Source organism: Macrobrachium nipponense, chromosome 15 (genome assembly GCF_015104395.2).
Source record: "Macrobrachium nipponense isolate FS-2020 chromosome 15, ASM1510439v2, whole genome shotgun sequence".
Taxonomy (NCBI): domain Eukaryota; kingdom Metazoa; phylum Arthropoda; class Malacostraca; order Decapoda; family Palaemonidae; genus Macrobrachium; species Macrobrachium nipponense.
The window spans coordinates 55,228,718-55,248,658 of NC_087208.1; the positions used below are offsets into that span (position 1 = coordinate 55,228,718).

The following is a 19,941-nucleotide window of genomic DNA, read 5'->3' on the forward strand; positions in this document are numbered from 1 at the left end:
CCTATCTTTGTAGCAGCTGATGGTTGTACGGGGACATCTACAAACTACACAGTCAGAGGGGTCAACACGATAATACTGAGAAGGCGTATTTTGCGAACTATACTTGGGCGTCTACATCATCCCATCACTACCTCTCCCATACAACGCGCGGGGGGTTTTGCTCATCGTTTTGAAAGCGAACTGGCTGAGAAGACCACGCATCACCGACTTATGCAGGTGGAGCAAAAATCTTTCGTTACTACATTCTGCCTGGCCGTGTTCAGCGTGACGGCCATATTGGTTATCGCCGTCAACATCTTTGCTTGGCGTAGGCTGAGGCGTAAACAGAAGGATCTCCAAGGAAACGTATTGTCCCGTCTAGATGACGTACCCGTTAAACTCAAGTCGTTTGAGTTAGGGCCAGCCTGAAACTGGCCACTCCACTCATTTTGTGCCTAGGGAAATTGTCTGGAATTGTGTTGTGTGTGAAAAGCGGTCCGTATGCTGGCAAAAATGTAGGACAAGAAAGAACTCACGCCTTTGCATTTGAACAGTTAAAGTATCTCCCGGGCACCTAATAAAATATTATAGCCCAATATATACAGGTAACAAATATACTCCTAAAGGTATTTTTCGGGTCACCTAATAAAATATACCAGCCCTATATATTGCATTTGTGCACAATTACACAGTTATACTATTATACCATTGTACAATTATATTTATCTATTACAAAGAGTGGACAAGTACTCTTTAACAATATACCATGATCATGCTATAATCTCTGTAGTAACCACTATTCTTAATCAGGTTACCTATTATCATATTAATCATGTATACATGTTATCTTTTGATTTTTATTTTTTACCTTTTTATTATTTTTGGGTACCTAATCATTATTATTACCAAACATGGATCTAGATTTTCCATGCATTTATCTTTGTTTATGAATATGTCAAAAAGGGTATGTAACAGAACCTTTTTATGCATTTAATCACTTATTATGTTTATACCCTAGACATATGTTACGAGCACGCTCCTAAGAAACAATGTTTACAAAGTAACTTTTGTTATTCAAGGCTTGAATAGGTAGCAGTCCGAGGCCTAATGTATAAATACATTATTTCATATTACAGTATCTGTAAATAAAAACCCATGGCATTAGGAGGGTCCTACGTGACCAAGGCAGATCTAGATTACGCTATGCGCTGTCTGCAGTAGCCTGATTTAGCTCTGTACATTGTCAGCATTTTATATTAATGATAACTTTGCACAACAACTTCCATGGGAAGCGGTTTGACCTGTTAACCTACGCCGGAAACTTGTAACTTCCGAGCCGGCGGACTACGTATGTTTTTATATGCAGTGGCGGACTGGCCAGGTGCCAGCTTGCCCGATGGCAAGTGGGCCCCTTACACATGGGCCTTTTACACCTAAGACCATGGAAAATTTCAATACTGAACAAATTCCTTTCTAAATGGTAAGGTTATATATATATATTATATTATGAATATTATCGATATATATATTAGTATATATATTATATATAATATATTATAATATATATTATATAATAATATATATATATATATAATATATATATATATAATATATTCTAATATCTATATAGATATAAGTATATATACATATATATAATATAAGCGACTTATGACTAGTTGGGCTCCAAGATCGCCCCTTGGCGCTTAGAATTATTAACTGGTTATTGTCCATCCCACACAACAGATGCGATTTGCATGACAGTGAAGGAAAGTAAAGATTTATTTGTCACTAGTATATGCAGCATGGTAAGTGAAATCATTTTGTGAAATATATGTTTCTATATGTCAATAGGAAATATCTTCAAACTCGAATATAAGAAAATAAATGGCTATTTTTTAGGGGACAAAAACATATATTGTGAATTATACATATATAATATATATATATATATATATATATATATATATATATATGTGTGTGTGTGTGTGTGTGTATATGTGTGTATACTTTATATGCAGCTTTCTCTTTCAAAGAGCTGGGTAAAAATTCCTTTTAATCAATCAGATCTCTCCTCTCTTTCTCTCTCTCACCTACACATACGGTGTGTGTGTGTGTGATATATATATATATATATATATATATATATATATATATATATATATATATATATGTGTGTGTGTGTGTGTGTATGTATGAGAGAGAGAGAAACAACTCACAAGTATCGTACACGCACCTGTACAGGTTAACGGCAACACGATCAGTCACTGTTGTCAAGATCAAGGTATATAGAATAAGGGAGAGACCATTCTATATACCTTGGTCAAGATTAAAATATCACGATTTTCTTAGTTAGGGTCATTTAGGTTGCCATCTGTTGATATCTTTTACTTTATATAAGTTAACTAAGTATATATTACGCATATTAATACACGCATTGACACACGGGGACGATCCCTTATCTAAAGTGCATTGTGGGCATTGAAAATGACTATTCCTTGCAGCAACTGTGCAGTAGTAGGACTGCAGTGGCTCAACACGCCTCAGCCGTCGTCCACGGACACAGTCAGTTCTGTAGCAGTACAGTAATGTATTGACTAGTGCAATGAAGTGATTTAAGTTACCTTGGACTGACTTCCTTAAGAAGTGAGGTTGGCGCTGATTTTTTTTGGTAACCTGTCCTTTTGGTCTATCAGCATTTGATAGATCTTGCGAAGATGATGGAAAAATGTCAAGGAAATGAAAATTTAAAATTATAATTTGTGATAAGCCGATCACTTACTGTACTACGGTCTATGGCAAATAATAAGTGCAATGTTGATATTGAAACATGACGTAGCTATAAGCCTCCAGGGCCATAAGCACATATTTCTTATTTCGCTGAATAAAAGGAGAGAAGAAGTATTGCACCAGAGAAGTATTGTTATGAGAATTATCGATATCATAAAGATGTTCAGCAAACAAGCACTTCCATCTTGAGGTCACAGAAATGAATCGCCTACACTTTAAATAACGATGTTTTGAATCATGGTAATTTTTTAGCTATAGTGCAGTTAATGGCAAATATGACAGTACTATGGCAGCTCATGTTTTCTCGGTGCAAAGCAAGTCTGAGCAGAAAGAAATGAAACGATTAAAGGAACAACAAAGAAAGGTTCACAGTAAAGGTCGTAGTGGACTTGTTACATACCTGAGTAAAACAACTATAAACTATTTAATCAACATTATGAAAAATATGATTCAAGAAAAAAATGGGCAAGAAATTAATCAACAAAATACTATTCTATACAGGTTGATTCAACGCAAGATATTTCATCCATTGATCGGTTTAGTATTATAATTCGATATGTGCTTAAAGGTAATATCTATGAGCGACTATTTTCAGTTGCACCAAAGTAATGATGGACAGGACAGGGACTTTTCGATCTATTAATCAAAACGTTACAACGTCATAAAATTGACCCAGAAAAATGCGTATCTGATAGCACAGATGGCTCTACAAGCTACCATGGGCAGTACAACTTTTTACAAAGTAGAATTGCTGTTGTGGCAGATCAACATGTTCATGTATGGTGGTATGCCCATGTTTAGAATCTAGTGATAACAGAGACTACAAAATGTTGTGTGCCTGCAATTTCCTTTTTCAATTTGCTTCAGAATTTAGCTACATTTGTGAAAGCATCATACCAGCGAATGGCTGTATGGATAGAAGTGGTAGGAAAACATCTGGGACAAGAAAAAATTAAACGATTAAAGCTAATAGGTGAGACTAGATGGTCAGGGAAATCAAATGCAGCAACAACTGTATTTAGATGCTTTGATGATGCTTCTGTGATTACTTGTGTGGATTTATTGGTATGCTTAACCATGATTCAAAACAAAGTATAAAGCAACGTTTTTCTTCAAAGTCTTGAAAAGTTTGAAACCATATTGACTGCATTTACTTATTGATATTTATATGAAACTACAGCCCCTTTATCAAAATACCTGCATACCAATGGATTACGTATGTTTACTGCATGGAGTTTGGTAGATACAGCTACAACAAAGTTGAAGGAACAGGCAAGAACAGGTGATAAAATTTGACATATGTATGATCAATGATAAATGCTATATATGTCTAAATTATTTGAAAGAAAACTTAAGTAGAAAACGTATAAAGAATGCAGGCTATATGTATCCTCTTGATTTTCTTTACAGGTTTATTGGATTACATTTTTAGTTTGCAAACATTTCAAAATAACACTACTTTACATGTCATTAAACTTTTGGTTAGAAATTCAACTACAGTACCAATTATGTATCTATATTTGGTATTACTTTACATTATGTCTAGGTGATTTACACTTAGTAAAAAATAAACGTTCCAATAATTTGTCTTCTGTGTTTCCAATGTGCATTTTCAAATATTGTATGAATTTGTTATGTGAACTCTATTATAGTATTATGGCTGAGGGTTGGAGTGGGCCCCCTCTTTTGTCACCTGGCAACCACAATTTTTAGACCCAGTCCGCCACTGTTTATATGAATCGCTGAGATAGCTAATGTTCCGCTATCGACGTGATGCTTTAGAATGGCAGTTCCGTGCCAGCATTCAAACATATCGGTTCTCCCGACCAATCTGCATCTCTTAGTATGGAGTTACAGAATAAAGTTGTTATATCTGTTCAACTTATCTGTTTGAATCCTCTCCTTTAGTTAAGAAGAAAACCACTTCTACTAAGATATCACAAGGAGATGGGAGGAACCAGAAATACTTACGAATGACAGTCGTAAGGAGAAACAAAAAAAAGTCTTTCGCAAAAAGCGAAGAGACTTAGACATATTGATGAAAGGAACAATTAAAAGTCAACAATGACAAATCAGTATTTGTCTCTATCCCAGAGCTTCCAAATAGCCTCACATGCAAACATTTGCATGCGTTAGGTATTTAGAGCCCGTTTTTGCTCCAACCACAGCAATATCTTATGAATTACATAAGACAATGATGTCTCAAATGTCAATGTTAACAAATAACTCCTTGCACTTGTCACTTGCAGTGTTTCATGAGCTGGCTTGCTTATGTTGATGTATTGAAATATCAAGAATAAAGATTACAAGTACAATATGACAATATTTCCCTTGTAGCTTTTATGTTTCAGTTATGGCCTCCATCTGTAGACAATTACTTAGTAAGGGATATGAGAAATATGTACCCAGTGAAACCATTTCAACTTTCCAAGAACAGATATCCATCCTGCAAAACTTGAGGGATATGAGAAATACCCTTCAGTCAATTGAACTTTTTGAGGACAGAAATCCACCCTGCAAAACTTAAGGGATATGAGAAAGGGGCTGTGAACCACATGAACCTTTTAATTAAAGAAATCCACCCTGCAAAACTTAAGGGATATGAAAAATAACCTGTAAACCACTAAAACATTTTACAAACAGAAATCCATCATGCAAAACTTGATAGATACATATAAGCAATACCCTATGAACCACATGAGCTTTTTTAAGGATACATCCATCCAGCAAACCTCAGGTCCATGCAACGTAAAAACACCATACAAACAAACAAACAGCAAACCCCGTGGGAAACAATTTGCTTAATGTAAGTTGGAAGGAAGAAAACTGGTTAGGTAAGATGCCATTAGATGATAGGGTTAGGTCAGGTTAAGTTAGAAAATTGGAATATATCCTTTAATCAGCTACTATTACACTCTTTAAGCACATCATGTGCACTTTCCCATTAGATTCCTTGTGCTTTGAGTACATTAGATCTATATAATTGGCATTATTTACTTTGTTTTGTTTCCCCCCATCCAAAGAACATGGTTCCCAATTCTGGTGCCCAATCATTTCTGGATATATAAAGGTATATTACACAAAATCATGCGATTTGGCTACCGTAATGGGTTATTTTTTAGAAGACTCCAGCCACCTCACACATTATAATTTATATTTTTCTTGGGTAAAGCACATCAAAATAAAATACAAAAAATTCTTCTCAGTACAGTAAAATACCAAATGGCCAGCCTATACCTCAAGACCTCTACTTTCCTCTCGAAGTAAGATTTTTTCACCCAAGTCACAAAGTAAGGCCATAATTTCCGATTTTCGGAAAGGTGGTCGAGCTATGGTAGAGGCCGGCCATTCGGTATTTTACCCTACTAACCTGCGCAAATGCTTAATAATTACAGAGAAAAAAAATTAATCAAATTATGACTTATCGGTAAGGTCAGACAATAGGAGACCCACGGCCCCCTCCATTGCTAATAACGGAGAAACTGTAACCAATAAACACCCGTAAGTTACGTCGACTTGATACCTACTTTTGGGTTCTTTTAGGTAGTGCTCTAGTATCATTTCCTGGCCATTTTTGCATGAAACCCAAAATATTTTTTCATGCAAAAATGACTAACTGGAGTCTTGCAAAACTTATCATGTACTGTTTAAATGTATTTAAACATTCGGCCAAATATCATAATGCTAAAAGTTTTCTGGCAAGAAAATAACTCCAGCATTAATCTCTAGTAGGAGGTCAAGTGGCCCAACAGCCTCTACCTAAAACCCGATGTACAATCTTTAGGAACAGAACAAAATAACCTTGAACTGCCATACAATAAATTACAAGACAACACACAATTACTACCTATGCCTGGAGAGGTTTACGACGTTGTTAAACGTAATAAAAATTAGGCCCAAGCTCATGTTCCTGGCATCAAACAAGGAATTCAGTGGTTACGAGCCTACCTACTTAGATAAACACAAAAATTCAAAAATATCCACTCACCTGTATACTAATCTAGAACCCCGCGTGTAGTAATCCCGACATTTCACCAGCACTTCCTTTCACAAATGTCCAACCGGGACCATATATGAAAGTTAAACTAAAATTACGCGAAATACTAACTTAACAGTCACAAAAATGACATTTCGACCTCTAAGCCAGCCCTACGTCCTCTACCACGTAATCTATAATAGTTCTCCATTATCCTTGCCATTCAATGATAAAGAAAGCGACATAGGTAATGGAAAATGGTGACAACGCATAACACTTACCATTCAATATTGGTTTTAAATGAGACCTAAATGACGAAAGAAAAAAACATTTACAAATGTTTGTAGATATTCAACTACAGCAGAAACCGTTTCCCGTTAAAGGATATATTACAGCGAATAAAACACTGACACCACATCCATACAGACGCCCAAAACTGCAAGATTTTTAGCATTTTAGCGTTGTTCTGTTTCTTTGAAGCTTTACAATATAACGTTCGGAACTACAAACGTTACACCAGACCAATTAATGCCTTTCACACCCCACACAGCGAGGAGAATATTATTACACTATTTTCATATAGTCCGGCATCTCACTGACACTTCCTAAAGCAGCAATGTTAAGTTAAGATGTTTCCTAGACCTAGACAGTGACCCACCAAGGATTTTTGGGGGTCGTTATCTAGGACTAATATTCCTTGGAGGTCATTATCTTTATGATATCTAGTCTTTTGTTTGTGTTTTTACGGTCATGCCCAACGGGATTGTGTACTACACACGCTGCAAAGGTCGATACCCCGTGGTAAAGATCCCCAAGTTGTAGTACCACATACTGCGATGTAGCTGACTGTAGGAAAGGGTCTTACCTGACATACGAATTCCTGTTGACCTTAAGAAGAAGAATGTGCTCATTTGGGATGCATCTTCTTACCCAAATGACCCGCAATCCGCCAAGAAGCCCTCCTCTGACCTGGGGTATGGACCATTAGAATCCCAAAAAGACTGTAACCTCTGGGGCAGCGTCCAGAGTACCGCTTGCTACCAATGTTGATATCAGCACAGTTAGCTTTTTGTGTAGGATTTTCGAACAGTCCCTATGTTAAGCTGAATTACAATGTTGCCTGATAATTGCAGATGTGCTACTGAAACTGGTAACTTGATAGGACATAATATAGCCTACACATATTACGATCCGTTTTAATTAAGGCCGAAATCTGTTTAAAAATTGACTTACTACTCCCTTTGAACTGTCAGAAAAGACCGGACATTTAACTCGGCTTGGGATTACTGCAATAAGCAAACGGAATCGAGCATCACAAAATTATAATTTAGCCTTAAAATTTAATTCATAAATTTCTCTCTCTCTCTCTCACACACACACACGATCTGATCCTTACTTTACTGAACAACACCTTGAGAAAGTACTACCCCATTCGTTTCAGTTCAGTCAAGATGGAATTATATCGAATGAGCTTTATCTATTTTTTCTCCTCTATCTACATTTTTCTTTTTCACATCAGAAAGGCAACCAGCTAACAATTAATATACATACACACACACACACACACACACACACACACACATATATATATATATATATATATATATATATATATATATATATATATATATATATATAAATCTAATCACCTTAGTCTTGAAAAGTTCAGTGCCTTGGTTCATGAGCAAAAAAAGGCAATGTTAACTACGTTTGTACAGGAAACATCAATTACTCTTCATAGACAGATAGAACATAGTATTCAGGCCAAAAGCCAAGCGCTGGGACCTATGAGATCATTCAGCGCTGAAAGTGGATCTTTCCTACATGGTAAGGCCCCCCCCCCCCCCCCACCTCAACAAGGTTCGGGAGTCGTTATCTACGACCGATAATTTTTGGGGGGTCACTACTTAGGAAAAATCACAGAAAGGGAAACTGAGCTAAAAATGGTTTGAAAGGTGTAACAGTAGGAATTGAATTGAATATAAACGGTTTTAGGCCAAGCGCTTGAACCTGTGAGGTCATTCAGTGATGGAATAAAAATCGAGTGTGTAGTACTAGGTCTGAGAGGCGTAACAGGAGGAAAACCTCGCAGTTGCACTAGGAAACAACTGTTAGGAGAGGGTGGATAACAAGTAGAAAGAGAATATGAACAGAGGTACAGTAAAAGGTATGATTGGGGTTGCAGCTAGGGGCAGAAGGGACGCTGCACATAACCTTCAGTAATGCCTACAGTGTATCGCGTGAGGTGCACTGACGGCCCTACCAAACTACGGGGTGATGCAATTGATGAATAGGGATGATGAAAACAATAACTAGTTCAATAATTCTTACAATTTAATTATATTATTTGTATTTTATCTACTCTTTTTAATTCGTGTACATAATTAGTGTTTATGTTGATTCACCTTGTCAGTAAAAAAACTAACGCTATGAAAGAACAGTATTAGTACAATGTATAGAACTGACGTCATTTACTCTATCTTACATTTACAGCTTGGGCACTGCGAATTCTTACTTCCTGACTAAACTGCTGTTCTCTGCGTGGCCTCGTGAAAGCCGTCTCCAGTTCATCCAACGACTTCCCGCGCGTTTCAGGCAACCACACGAACGTTACCACCGCCAAGACTAAATTCGCCATGGAAAACAGACAAAGAGCCCCTCCCAAACTCAGAGACTCGGTCATTCTGAAAAACAAGAGGTTGACGATGAAGAGCAACGTGCAGTAGCTGAAGGTGATGATGGAGGACCCTATGGATCTGACAGGGGTAGGCAACAGCTCTCCCATGAGTATCCAGGGTATCGACCCTTGGCCGAGGCCATAAGCAGCGACGTAGATCAGGAGTCCTGACAGAGGAATCCACGAAGTGCCGGGAAAATTCAGCAAAATGGCCACTCCACTTATCAGCTCGGCCAGGCCGCAGATGACAGAGCTGCCTATTAGGAATGGCCGACGTCCCGCGCAGTCAAGAGCACCGGCTGCCACGAACGAGCAGATCAGCCGGACGCAGCCGATGAAGACCGTGCAGAGGAAGGCGTCTAGCTCGATGCCAGCTTGGCGGAACATGTAAACCGAATAGGAGAAGACGGCTGTCTGCCCGCTAATTTCCCTGAGAGCTAAGATGGCCAGGACGAACAAGACTGGACGGATGTTCTTCCCCTTTTTCAACTCATGGACCTGCGACAGAGAGATGGAATTGGTTAAGTATCATTTCCTCAGCCAGTGCTTGATTTATTTTAGTTTGATGTGCAGTATTATGTAATATAAAATCTAAGCCAAAGGCCACATTTTGGAACCTATGAGTTCATTCTACACTGAAAGGGAAACTGAGAGTGAAAAAGGTCTGAAAGGTTTAACAGGAGGAAAACCTCGCAGTTGCTCAAAGAAACAATTGCTAGGAGAGGGTGGAAAGTCAGATGGATGAGAAAGAATACGAACAGAGGTACAGTAAAAGGAATGAAAGGGGTTGCAGCTAGGAGCCGAAGGGATGCTGCAAAGAACCTTGAGTAATCCCTGCAGCACAGTGTGAGGGAAAAGTGGAGCATCATAGAACACAACCACGAGACGAGATTTCTTTGTTTTTCACTTACCTGTGTCCACGCTGATGACTGAGCTTTGTTGGTATTAGTGAGTATGTGTAACTCTCTCTCAACAGTGTCTTTTTCCCCGCGAAGTTTTTTCAGAGAAGACTTGGCTTCCTCCATCCTGTTTCTTCTGGCTAGCCAATATGGAGACTGAAAATCAGTTGAAAAAAATATACTATATGGGTGAATTTTTCAAAAATGTTCTCAAAGTTACTGATCGTACTGTTTCAGGCACATGAGAGTATTTTAAGTGAACTGGCTTGGAGAGATAATTAAGAAATGAATGTCAAGAATCATTATTATCTCCTCCAACACACCGAGATCTAAAATGGCCTCTGAGAAATCCATGGCTCCTATGGTTTTCCTGTCCTTTATCTTTCACAGATATCCACTCATCTCCAGCATCCTCCCAACCCATGGTTCTCCGCCAAGTAGGTCAGAGTCCTCCAACTATTCCAGTGGCCCCAGGAGCCCAGCTGACACTACCAAATACTGCTGTCCTCCCAAGGCTAGTGCAAGGGATATGTCCCAGCAATCTCTGTCTCCCCTTTCTTTATTACTGCATTCACTTAAGGAACTCCTGCAGCTTCGCTATTTGTAATTTCATATCTAACTCTAACCTACTATCTGATGCTTTAAATTACTCTTAAATACAGCTTTATTTGTCTATTTGTATGGCGTTTTTACGTTGCATGGAACCAGTGGTCATTCAGCAACAGGACCAACTGCTTTACATGACTTCCGAACCACGTCGAGAATGAACTAATATCACCAGAAATACACATCTCACACCTCAGTGGAATGCCCGAGAATCGAACTCGCGGCCACCGAGGTGGCATGCCAACACCATACTGACCACGCCACTGAAGTACTATTAAAGCTTTCTTCTTGAATCAACAAAATCTTTTAGATATAGCTTCATTGTTACAGTGTATACTATACCTATATATTAACTCAATACCACTTGGATAAAATTAGACTGGGTGTCTAGGTCCTGATCAGTTTCGACTTTATTTCTGAGCCATTGACGAATGGCTGTTATAGAGAGAAATGTCATCGAGTCTACTTTCATTAAAGAAAATTACCGCAGATATGAATATCAGACAAGGCATGTGTAAACTTGATATCATAATGTCAAGAGAAATATGTAAAATGTTTAAATTTCAAGGGAGATAATAGGCACGTATGGAAATACTATAATCAAATTTTTAAACAAAATTACCTGGCCCAAGCACAAATGAGTGTTCGGCTACGCCCACTAGCACCTGTCTGGTCTCTGGTGTGGATTCTCAGTTTCTATGTATCAGTCAGGACTTACGCTCAATCTTTTATTGTTTTATTTTTTTTTTTTTTTCCAGTGGCAAGGATTTATATATAAACCACGTGACAGACGATTCATAATCATAAAGTGTGTGAACATATAGTAAAGTATATCTAAGAGCATTCTCACCTCAGGAATAAATATAACTATGATGAAAAGTGGCAGAAACGGAGCGGCCAAAACTGCGGTCACAAACTCGTAGGAAAAGAAGTTCGCCAGAGTGTAGGTCGCCAAGACACCAATCGCTATGATGATCTCGGGCAGAGCAGCGATGGCTCCCCGTATCCTCGGCTGACATAACTCGGCGATGTAGGCCTGGAAGAAGCTCTTTATCAAGTAGGTGCTGATGGACAGTCCCACGCGGCTGATGTAGAGCAGGCTGAGGTAGGGAGTGAATGCCATTAGCATCCACAGGCCGAAGGTGGGGAGTAAGCACATGAGTAGCAGTCTCCTGGGTCCGAAATATTCCACTAGGTGGCCTGAGACTAGGGATGTGAACATGCCCACCATACCTTGCAGTGAAACTGGGGGGAATGGAAAGAAACTGCATTAAGAAGAGATATTTGTAATTTATGAGTTTTGTGTTATCATTCTGAATCATAACAAGCATATGATCGAATGGAGTGAGCCTACAATACCATCAATTTGCAAAAAAAAAAAAAAAAAAAAAAAAAAAAAAAGCTTTCCTTGTACAGAATGGTAAAATGGAGATTTGAACATCAGTCACAAGATGAACAACTGCTCTAGTAACACAGAAGAGACTGAATGCAGGACATGGTATTCATTTCTAAAAGAACACAACACTGAAATCTTTTAAAAGCTTACCCAGCCACGCCACATCTTGATCAGTTACTTGGAAGGACTGAGAGCTCTCCTGCAACTTTGGTAAGACCACTGGCCAAGCGCTTGTGAACCCTGTCATCAGTGTTGAAGATGCAATGGCTAGTCCAGCCAACACCTCGGGAGAATAAGCAGAAAATAACAATTCAGGCTCTTGAGAATCAGCCATTTTTTGTGCTTTGAAAGAAGTTTATCTTAAATGTAGACCTACAGCCTTACACGACATATATATTAACTATGAAGTAGGAAAACCTGACATTTCTTTAGGTATAAAATGAAATATTGTTATTAAAAGTCGACCGGTCACTTAATCTACTATTGACAAACTTGGTTAAACTTTAACTTAATGAATACTCATATAACAAGAATGATAACATATATAAGCATTCTGGCTCACTTGTTTTATGACACCTCTCCGGGATATGACTTCTTCATTCTCCACTTTGGAAGGCAGGACCACACTACTAGCCTTGGTGATGGTTTCGATGATCTCATGCCTAGTTTCATCATGAGCCACTCTTGAAGACATCGGTCTTTGGTGTTATTCCTGCAACAAGAAATCACTGTTAAAATGAAGTTTAAAAACCTATTTCTATCTAGGATCGTGAAAGCATAAACAACTTTTTGTCATGCTTCCAATTATACTCTCTTAGTACTAGTGGTTGATATAGGACTTTAGACTAAGCCGGCTTCGTCCAATACAGTCCTTGCTCTCCGTTAGCCCACGAGTTTGGCGAGTGTTGAGGGTGATAAAAGGCCCGATGTGGACCTTTGGACTGTTTAACCAACAGGGATTGTTTTTTTTTTTTTTCTAAAAAAAATTGCCACATTGGAAAATATTTTTCAACCTTTTACGCTACTAAAAACTTGAGGACGCTTTGAGCACTGATATATGTGAAGGATTATTGAAATCTCCATAAAAGCACATGATAGGATGCAAAGAAAACATGGCGTAATCCGACCTCCAGCTTACTTGGACTCGTGCTAAAACCTACGGTCGAACAGAACGTTGTTTCACCAACGAAAATTAAAATAAAATACGTAATACTTTATTTTATTAGATATAATTTTTTCTCGTATACTGTTTAACATGTGCGTTATTCATTTTTTAACATTTTCATTCTAATAAATAAATAAAAAAATGTCCTATCCTAGAAATTCCTATCTTTAACTCAAACCGAAACATCTTTTCAGACCTTTTTAGGCTTTCCTACCAACCCACACCAACGAAGTAATTTGTAGGATTACTCCCCGAGCAAGCGATATAGAAAAGCGTACTTTATAAAAAAAAATCTTTAAAACTTAGGTATGTAGTATATCTCATTACGTAATGTGACAAAACGCAAGCAAATGTGCTGGGTTAGGGTCCAAACTGCTTCTTCGTCTTATGCAAGTCGGGACAAATAAGTGTAAAAGATATCTATATACATTAAGTTAATCAAAAGAAAACTTGCAGTTTTTCTCTTACCTTCTTCCCTCACTTCTCACCACCGCCCTCTCCCTATGAGATGGGTAGCAAACGGCGACAGTAACGAAACTTGTATGTTTGAACCCCCTAAAAGGACTAACACTTCTCTCCTTTTGAGCACTTCGTGGTCTTAAAGGATAAATTATCATAAATCACGCGCTCTCACACACCGCCTTTTTTCTTTTTCTTTCTTTCTTTTTTAGCGAGCGTTCCCACGGCTCCACCTGGTGTCTTTCGTGGGCGTGTTGGTGCTCCAAAGAGCCACTATTTTCGTACTATATATATGTCAGTCGTGATTGTTTGCTAGTTTATTCAGTTTCCTCTGTTTTGTTATTATTCTCTCTCTCTCTCTCTCTCTCTCTCTCTCTCTCTCTCTCTCTCTCTCTCTCTCTCTCTCTCTCTCCTGGTTCCTTCGTGGTTCCTGAGCGCTCAACTCCACACAGTTGCGGGCACACTACACTATTCATGAGGCACGGAGAAAATTTTGCTTTATAGCTTTTCTCTTTTCTCTGCCTTACTGTTATTACATTAATTAAACTGACACTGAATCTTTTTCGTAACACCAATAACAGCCTTATCCTCTTCTTTTTCCCGTTGATGTTCTCTTCGCCGTCACACGACTCCAGCAAATGAAGAGTCATCAGTCATCACTGCGCTGAATGAGGCACGCCTAGACCCATGTCATCAAATGCACGTTCCATGGGTGAATCATGAGTATCAATTGAAACCATAGGACGGGTGTCAGATTGGGGGAAGGGGCGGGTTATCCTCCGTGCTGTGGCATAAAACTTAAACAGGATTCCTTGCATTTGTTTGACCTCGTTCGCGTCCTGGAGCTGTTATCATGCCACGTGACCTTAAACCTCTTTGTTCATGAGGGCTTTGAACCCCAAACACCATTCTAGAATTGTGACGTGGTGTAGTGTTCGTCTTCGTGTTCTTGGAATTAAATATTGCCACAATTTTTTAATGTAAGATGGAGACTACACGGAGATTTAGCTCGTTTGGGTTAGACGCACTTACGTAAGTCAATTTTTTTTCTTCTTTTCGCCTGCGCGGTGAAACCCACTGGTTAACTATAGGCCTATAATAGGGGATGGTGATCAAATATCGCTTTGGCAGGATATCCATTATAAGGAAGCACTGAGAAAAAATTATTTGTGACATAGAAACTCGCGGGTTTCAGTAACGAAAACAAAAATAACCGACCGCAAGCTAAGTATAAACGTTAAAAATTAGCTTTGATTTCAGTTACCGTAATTTGACTTGGCGTTGATGAATATTTCATTTCTCTACCTTTTAACAGTCTAAATTTTGACCAATATGGAATATTTCGAAATGGTCTGAACCAAACTTTACCCAAAATAATGATAAATGTTCAAAACAGGTCGGCTCTGAGTGTATACATTATATCTTCTGGGTGTCGGGAGTGCTAATTGGATGCTAATCTAAACTAGTCCCACTTATCATAACTAATAGACTCATTACTTTAACAAAGTCTCATCGTGTTAATTTACGTTACTAAATGGTAAACATAATTCTAAAACATCCTCTTGCGGGATTTTTTGGTTGTTTTTAAAACATTTTTGGTTATTTTTAATTATCACAGAGGCTAAAATTACCATTGGGTGAGTAGTACCGTCATTGCACCGCGCGTGGTTCACTGGAGGCAATACTTAACGGGTGCTTCCTTGCTGTCCAACACCTCTAACGTTGTCACTTCCCTGTGCAACTTGGGTTGGGGGCGGGGGGTTCTCCCCAAGTTACACCTTGATCTTTGGAAGAATACACAAAATTGACAAAAACGACAAACAAATGTCTTAAGGGATAGTGACGAAAACGACAAAAAATTAAAGGTGTTCAGATGAGTAGCATTTCAATTGTTATTAATTAAGCTGGCCTTATGCCAGCACGGGCTCTTGCTCATAGAGCAGCTCGTAAAGTATTACAGACGCACAATATGAGCGTATATTTGTTAAGTTCCACTCGTACGCTTGTACTTGATTTATATATACTTATTATTAATTCATATATAATATTTCAATAATAATTTTCTAAAATATCCTTATATGAACTTTATGTACTTGAGCGTGTGTGTATATGTAGTATGTATATATATATATATATATATATATATATATATATATATATATATATATATATATATATATATATATATATATATAAATATATACATATATATCACAGAATACTAATAAGTACGAAGAGAATTCTCACGAAATACGTCTCCATCTGCCGCTTAGGATTTAAACCTATAAATTCAGAATAACGAAAAACGAACGAGAGAGAGAGAATATCCACTCACCTGAAAAATGTGGATCCTGTCCGTCCTGCAAATAAGATGACAACGTCTAGCTATAGGTCCTCACTCAAGGGGCGCCCGGCGCCATCTACGATATTAAGAGCGGGAACAGCCATATATACCAAACCCAGAAGCAGCAGTTTTCTCTCTCTCTCTCGACGTCTCCAACTCACTCCGTGATGATCTCTCGCTGGTCTTTTCCGTCCCCAAGGAGAATATATCTTTAGGGACTTTCCTTTCCACTTTTCACGCCGTGTTGATGGCCGCCATCCGGTTTCGTTCCACAAGCAGGCAGCGGTGTCGTTCATGAGCAACGCGCCCCAAGTACTTTTGAGTCTGCGTCCTTTTCGTGGCAGTTTAGCTAACGGTGGGAAATGGCCATAAGGGTAGCGATTTCATCCCAAAGTGATTGATGTTTACTGGAAAGGTTTCACCGGATAAAGGAAGAGGCACAGTGATACTAAATAAAAATGACTATGTACAGAAAATGAATGATATTCTTAAAGATACCACCAAATTTGTTGAAATAGGTGTTCCAACATATCAACCTATATTTAAGGTAGAGGATAAAATCAATAGATTACTAAAAAGTCTCAAAGATCAGAACATTATAACGGAAAGCACTTACCAAGAATTATATTGTTCAGGTTCATCCTATGGTGTGTTGTATGGACTTCCTAAAATTCATAAAGATGGTGTTCCTTTACGACCAATTTTGGCAGCATACAATACCCCAAATTACCAGATAGCAAAATTCTTGGTACCATTGCTACAGCCATTTGCAAATAATGAATACATTTTACTTAATTCTGCTAACCTTGTACCTGATATTTTACCACAGGATGTTGACTTATATATGGTGAGTTTGGATGTCGCATCTCTTTTTACGAACATACCGTTGCAGGCGACGGTTGACATAATTTTAGATAAGATCTTTTACGAGGAAAATATTCTATATCATGGTTTTAATAAGGATAATTTTAAGAAACTTCTAGAAATTGCGGTGCAGGACACTCACTTTATTTTTAACAATAAAGTTTTTAAACAAGTTGATGGTGTTTCGATGGGGTCGCCACTTGGCCCAGTTATGGCTAACGCCTTTATGTGCTCTTTTGAGGAACAAATGCTGGATGGTTGTCCCCTATCATATCGCCCTCTCTTTTATAAGCGATATGTGGATGACACTATTGCTCTATTTAGGTCCCGAGAAGCAGCTGAAGCTTTCTTGGAATATATCAATGGCCTACATCCTAATATAAATTTCTCAATTGAACATGAACAAGACAACCAACTTGCTTTTTTAGATGTTTTAATTACTAGGACAGAACATGGTTTTAATACGAGCGTCTTTAGAAAAAAGACGTTCACAGGTCAAGGTACTAACTTCTACAGCAGTTGTTCCATAACATTTAAATTAAATAGTATTTCCACGCTATTACACCGTGCCTATACGTTATCGTCCAACTGGCACAACTTCCATAGCGAAATCCAATTTTTACTTCAGTTTTTTAAAAACAATTCGTATCCTCCAGCCTTATTCTTGAAATATGTCAATAACTTTTTAAATGATAAATTTCAGCCACGTCAACTTGTACCGAACGTGCCTAAACTATTAATATATGCCTCGATACCTTTCATTCAGTCTAATGCATTTAAGGTGCAAATACAAAAAGTCATTCAGAAAACTTTTCCGGCTGTGAATCTTAAGTTAGTAGCAAAAAATCCTAAAACTCTGGGTTCTTTGTTCTCCCACAAAGATAAACTTCCGGCTTTGATGCGATCTTTGGTGGTATATTGCTTTACTTGCCCGAAATGTAAGATCGGGAAATACGTGGGAGCCACCAAAAGATTGCTCAAAGTCAGAATCGATTCTCATCTCGGAGTCAGTCACCGTACGGGATGTACTTTGAAAACGAAAGAATTTTCCAACATACGAGAACATTGCAATAAATGTAAAACATCATTTTCATATAAGGATTTTCGCATTGTCACCCAAGCGCCCAATGACTATTCTCTCTCTGTTTTGGAGTCGTTAACAATCAAACAGCTTGTGCCCCCATTAAATGGTCAGACTTCTTCTACAATTCTATATATAGCATAGTTGACGTCCTCCTTTCCAAACCAGACAATGTCACTCAGTTTTTTAACTCCATAGAGATAGGTACTAACTTAAGCATTCTTCACTTTTTAATTTTTTATATATATATTTTTTTTTCTAGTTCATTTTTAAATGATTATATTTAACTCTTATGTTGTTCCCTTTTTATTAATATTAATACTGAGCCTTTTTTAATTTGTATATTTTGTATATTTTACAGCCCTGATGATGAGACCCAAAGTCTCGAAAATTTGGAAAATACATGTATGATGCTACGCTGGCTTTTCTCCATCCTTTTTATATTATATATATATATATATATATATATATATATATATATATATATATATATATATATATATACATACATATATACATATACATATATATATATATATATATATATATATATATATATACATACACACACACACACACACACACACATATATATATTATATATATATATATATATATATATATATATATATATATATTATACATGTATAACAGAATCACGAAAGTTTGGGACGTGATAAATCCATAAATAAAGGTATAAGCCACGAAGGAAAAATAAACAATGGAGTTTCCGCAAGATCTTTCGACGTTCAACGTCCTTTACTTAGCAGATAAACTGACTTACATGAGGAATTGACAGTACAGGAAAGCTCGTATAACTGACAGATAGGGATTATAAGGAGATTAGTACCTAGTATCTGGCACACCTGGAGAAAAAGTAACCTTTCCAAACAAGCATAAACATGGGTACAATTTAAAAAACAAAAAGATTAAGTCAATCTGCTCAGACACAAAGGCAAGACATTTAAAGGATAATATAGGGTGACAGCTATTCAGAACTTTGGTAAACAAAAACTTATTCACAATACATATTCACAATACATGTTAAACATACATATACAACGAAGATATCTCTAGGGCAAATGATTTGTATTTAAGTCTGTAATTATATCTTTGAGGTCATTCTTAAACATGTTACAAATACAAGGGTCTAAGTGAAACAGGCCACGACTTATATTAAAATTACACTGTGAAGTAAGTTGTATTATAGCAGATTCTAAAAGACTTTGAGATGAGACATCTTTTGACCTTGCAATTACTGAACTACCAATCCAATTTATTCGGTGGTTGTTTTCACTTAGATGAATGAATATTGCATTAAATGTTTGCCCAGTTTTTACAGAATATTTATGCTGGCTTAATCTTACTTCTAAGCCCTTGCTCGACTGTCCGAGATAAAAAGAAGGGCAGTCCATACATGGAATTTTATATATTATGCTGTTGCTTTCCCTGGGGCCATTTTTTTTATTAACGTTCCTTTTAGTGTGTTATTATAGGAAAAATCAAGGTTGACCTTAAAGGCTTTTAACAATGATTTAATGATTTCAAATCCGTTAAAATAAGGTAAGCTAAGAATGTTCTTAGAATTTTCTTTCTCCGTGTTAGGCCCTGTCCACACTGTCGAGCAGAGCCCGGCAGACACTGCCAGCTGTTTGTATTTCTCTCGCTTCTGAAGCAATGTTACCAGATGATCGTATCCTTTCAGGCT

The 19,941-nt window shown here is 37.6% G+C and overlaps 2 protein-coding genes across 2 annotated transcripts in view; both read right to left on the minus strand.

Annotated features, from left to right (window-relative positions):
- Nucleotides 1-6,875, minus strand: part of LOC135194948 (serine protease filzig-like) — a 150,462-nt gene extending 143,587 nt beyond the window's left edge. The window contains exon 1 of the mRNA XM_064221175.1: nt 6,755-6,875. The gene's annotated coding sequence lies outside the window, so the exon portion shown is untranslated. The remainder of the gene's footprint in view (nt 1-6,754) is intronic.
- Nucleotides 6,876-9,063: 2,188 nt separating this feature from the next.
- Nucleotides 9,064-13,048, minus strand: LOC135226874 (facilitated trehalose transporter Tret1-like). The gene is made up of 5 exons (XM_064266567.1): nt 12,883-13,048; nt 12,471-12,603; nt 11,775-12,169; nt 10,331-10,474; nt 9,064-9,917 (listed from the first exon to the last, which is right to left on the minus strand). Exons 1-5 carry the CDS (start codon nt 13,012-13,014, stop codon nt 9,219-9,221), a joined length of 1,503 nt encoding a protein of 500 aa, XP_064122637.1. The 5' UTR covers nt 13,015-13,048; the 3' UTR covers nt 9,064-9,218.
- Between the last annotated feature and the right edge of the window lie 6,893 nt (nt 13,049-19,941).